At 65.8% G+C, this 4,267-nt stretch overlaps 1 protein-coding gene across 1 annotated transcript; it reads left to right on the forward strand.

The window, feature by feature from the left end:
* Positions 1-3: 3 nt before the first annotated feature.
* Positions 4-1,720, forward strand: LOC112122190 (zinc finger protein 574-like; the record flags this gene model as incomplete). Its single annotated transcript, XM_024221039.3, has 1 exon — positions 4-1,720. A coding segment is annotated over one exon (1,686 nt), but the record flags the coding sequence as incomplete, so codon positions are not given.
* Between the last annotated feature and the right edge of the window lie 2,547 nt (positions 1,721-4,267).

Genomic DNA, 4,267 nt, shown 5'->3' on the forward strand with positions numbered 1-4,267 from the left:
ACGGCCAACCGGCTGCTGGCTCACCAGCGCGTGCACGTGGACGGCACGCACGAGTGCCCCAACTGCAGCAAAGTCTTCAAGAAGGCGGCCTCGCTGGAGCAGCACATGCGCATTCACAAAGGCGAGGCCCTGTACCTGTGCGTCGACTGTGGCCTGGGCTTCGGCACCGAGATGACGCTGGTGGTGCACCGCAAAAGCCACACGGCCAACCCCCTGCACCGCTGCGCCTGCGGCAAGACCTTCAGCAACATGACCAAGTTCCTCTACCACCGCCGCACCCACGCAGGCAAGAGCGGGGCCCCGCCGGCCCGCGCTCGCGCCCCCGATCCGGAGCCGGCCCAGCCGCCTGATCCGGAGCCGGCCCAGCCGCCCGCCGCTGGGGCAGTGAACGGCTCGCCGGCGCCTCATGCCGGCGGCGGCTTCCTGTGCCCGCAGTGCGGCAAGGAGTTCTCCAGCCACATCCGCATGGTGCGGCACAAGCGGGTGGTGCACGTGCTGGAACGCAAGCACAAGTGCCCCACCTGCGGCAAGACCTTCAAGAAGCTGGTGCACGTCCGAAACCACCTGCGCACGCACACCGGGGAGCGCCCCTTCCAGTGCACTGAGTGCGGCAAGACCTTCGCCTCCCAGGCCAACCTGATGCGGCACCATCTGACCCACACCGGCGAGCGCCCCTACCAGTGCGACGTCTGCCAGAAGCGCTTCACCCAGTCCTCCAACCTGCAGCAGCACCGGCTGCTTCACTCGGGCGCCGGCCCCTTCCCCTGCCAGGACTGCGACGCCACCTTCTCGCGTGCCCACAAGCTGGCCCTGCACCGCGTCAGCCACACGGGCCAGCTGCCCTTCCAGTGCCCCGAGTGCGACAAATCCTTCGCCCGCAAGCGGCTGCTGGAGCTGCACCGGCTGGCCCATGCCGGGCGCGAGCCCCACCGCTGCCCGGACTGCGGCGCCCTCTTTGTCCGCCTGGCCAAGCTGGAGGAGCACCGCTGTGCCCACAAGAAGCTCTACCCGTGCCCGTCCTGCGGCAAGTGCCTGGGTTCCCTGGCCAAGCTGGCGCTGCACCAGCTGGTGCACTCCGGTCAGCGCCCCTTCACCTGCAGCCTCTGCGGCAAGGGCTTCACCAACCCAAGCGGGCTGAGCCGGCACCAGCAGCGCCACACGGGTGTGCGCCCCCACAAGTGCCCGCTCTGCTCCAAGACCTTCGTGGCGGCCTCGGGGCTGCAGCTGCACCAGCGCACGCACACAGGCGAGCGCCCCTTCCCCTGCCCGGAGTGCGGCAAGGCCTTCCGGCAGGCCACCCACCTGCGGGAGCACCGGCGGCTGCACACCGGCGAGCGCCCCTACCAGTGCCCGGAGTGCGGCAAGGCCTTCATCCAGTCCATGCACCTGGCCGAGCACCGGCGCATCCACACCGGGGAGCGCCCGCACCGCTGCCCGCACTGCGCCAAGGCCTTCAAGACCCTCTCCAACCTGCGCAGCCACCGCAAGACCCATGGGGCTGCCGCCGCCCCCCCAGCCCCGCCCGCTCCCCAGCCCACCCAGACCATCATGTGCACCGAGTTCGGGGAGACCATCGCCATCATAGAGACGGCAGAGCCGCTGCCCCTGGTGGAGACCATCGAAATCTACCAGGCTGCCCTGGAGGGCAGCCTCCAGGTGGACAATCTGCAGGTCAACGCCTTCGTATAGGGGCGGAGCCCCCCTGTAAATAAAAGTTCTGGTTTCGCCCGTTCGCCTGCCCTGCCCCCCCGCTGCGTCTCATCCTGGCATGGAGGGAGGGGGGGTTGCTGTCTGGGTATGGGGGCAGCGTGTCCTTTTGCCCCCCCCCCTGCTCTCCAGGCACACCCCCTATAGCAGGGTGGGATGGGCGGGGCTTTAAACTGGAGCCTTCCAAGGTTATTTCCCCCCCCCCAGCTGGGGGACTGGCACCAGGGGCTAGGCCCTTCCCTTGAGGCGATCTTGCTCTGGAAGGGGGCTGGGGGTGGGTCAAGAAACCAGCCAGGGGAAGGGGTCTCAGTAGGAATCCCCTGCCCCACAGCTGCTCCTTCTTGCCAAATCTGTACCACCCTTTGCCCCTTTCTTTGCCAGGGTGTGGGGCTGGGCAGTGGGGCAGGTGCAACAGACTTGGGATTGGCTGGGGGGATGCCAGCATGGGACCCGTATGGCTTGGTGTGCACCAAGGAGATGGGGGGACTGGTTCAGGAAGGCAGGGAATGGGACATGGGGCCTGTCCCCTCTAGGGGGCACTAGCTCCCATCTGCCCCCAGGGCAAGGAACTGGCATGGGGGGGCAGAAATGGGGCAGGCTGCTGCCTCAGACCCATTTGGAGAGGCCAAGCAGCCTGTGACCTCAGCTCCGGCGTAGGCCCCCTTCCTGGGCTAGCCCCAGAGCCAGGGCCTCCCCCAACCCTTGGCATATGGAGAAGGGGGAGCAGCAAGCCCAGCCTTGGACCTGGCTGGAGGGTGCCCCACACTCCCTGTAGAGCAGGTCGGGCAACACCCGCACCTTCAGCTGGGTGACCACCTCCATCATGGGGGAGACTGACCCTTAAGGGTTCTGAGGCAGGACAGAGCTGGGGAATGAACCCAGGAGTCCTGGCTCCCACCCCCTCTGCTCTAACCCACTAGCCCCCAGAGCCAGGGAGAGAACCCAGGAGTCCTGACGCCTGCGGTTCCAGTGCAAGGCGCCATCTCCCAGTGCTGGAGGCCAAGGCTCTCAGCGGTTACTTGCTGAGGGAAGGGCCCCTGCCATGGGGCTGGAGCAGCCAAGGGGCACTAAGCGATCCCCTCCGGGGTGACCCTACTCTTGTCCCTGCAGCCTGAGAACTGGTGCTGAGGGGAGCTGCTCCCCTTTTCCTCTGCCCGTGTGTGTGTGGGGGGGGGGAAGGCACCCAGGCTAACTCATGAGCTGCACCAGCTCCATGGTTATTAGACCTAGGGTGGGGCATTAACAGATTAACCTTTGGAGGTGGGCAGCCCCCCAGCAACAGGCGCAAACTCAGGCAGTGTCACCCCGTCAGTCCTGCTCTCCTCCCCCCCCCCAACAGACTCACGGAGTGTCACCCCATCAGTCCCCCCCAGCAACAGGCTCCCCACAATATCAGCCACCCCCCCCTTGACCCTCCCACAGGCTCTCCCCAGACCCAGGCAGAGGCACCAGCAGGGCAGCTCCCCACTCTCACCCCCAGGGGCTCAGGCTCAGTGGTTTACCACCCCCACCCCCCCAAGCTTGGATCGTAACAGGGTGGCAAGAGGGCCACTCATTCTGCACCCCCAGGATCCAGGGGTGCCCACAGCCTAACCCAGAGGAACAGCAGCAACAGGCCAAGCTGAATGCTCCCCCTCCCCCTGGGGGAAGACTGTCCCCAGGGCCACGCATGGGGCAGCCGTGATGAGCTGCCAGACCCCCCCACACAAACAGGGACAGAATCACAGCCCAGTGAAACAAGCTTCCACAAGAGCCAGCCCAGGGGTCCCCCAGCAGCCCCACGCTCCCCTGCGTCTTTTCATGCCAATAATTTATTGAACCGGGTGCCTGTACAGAGCCAGAACGTAAGAGAAACTAACACACATTTCGGGGGGGGGGGGGGCAGGGCACTCAGATTAAGAAAAAATCATCTATGTACACAGCGATCGGTAAAAGAAACTGGTTTACGGGGAGGGGTATTTACAGGGGGGGCAGGCAGGAGGGGAAATAAAAACTCTCCCCCCCCCACAGAGCTGTGCCCTTCCCACAAAGGAGAGAGCCTTGATCATGGGGCTTTTGGGGGGAATGCCCAGGGGACACCCCATGTTCAGACATCCATCCATTCCTGACCCACTGCAGGATCCCACATGCTGGAGACCCCTGGCACGGGGGAAGGGGCACCCATCTCCCCTATGAGGGGGGCCAGGCCCTGCGCCCCATGCAGGACAGCAGCATAGGAGAGGAGGGGGGCAGTGGGGTAGGATGTTAAAAACCAAAAGCAACTTAAAATCCAGGGGGCCCGAGCCCCCCGGCCCCCAGCCCCTTGAGAAGGTTGGGCTGGGAAAGCAGCGTGACCAGCGCCCCCCCCGCACTGAGGCCTGGTGGGTTAGCAAGGGGCAGCGTCGTCTCTGACTGGCTGCCCCCCAGCCAATGGGAAGCAGGCTCCGTGTGGTCCGTGGGCACCGCCCCCACCCAGTTCACAGTTCAGACAAGTCCATGGGGTGGCCTAGGGGTGGGGAGGGGGCCTGCCCCCCAGCCCAGCCCCTCAGGACGCGTTGGCGATGGGTCCCGCGCCGTCCCC

The sequence above is a fragment of the Terrapene carolina genome, unplaced genomic scaffold (assembly GCF_002925995.2).
Source record: "Terrapene carolina triunguis isolate 2854851 unplaced genomic scaffold, T_m_triunguis-2.0 Scaffold21626, whole genome shotgun sequence".
NCBI classification, from domain to species: domain Eukaryota; kingdom Metazoa; phylum Chordata; order Testudines; family Emydidae; genus Terrapene; species Terrapene triunguis.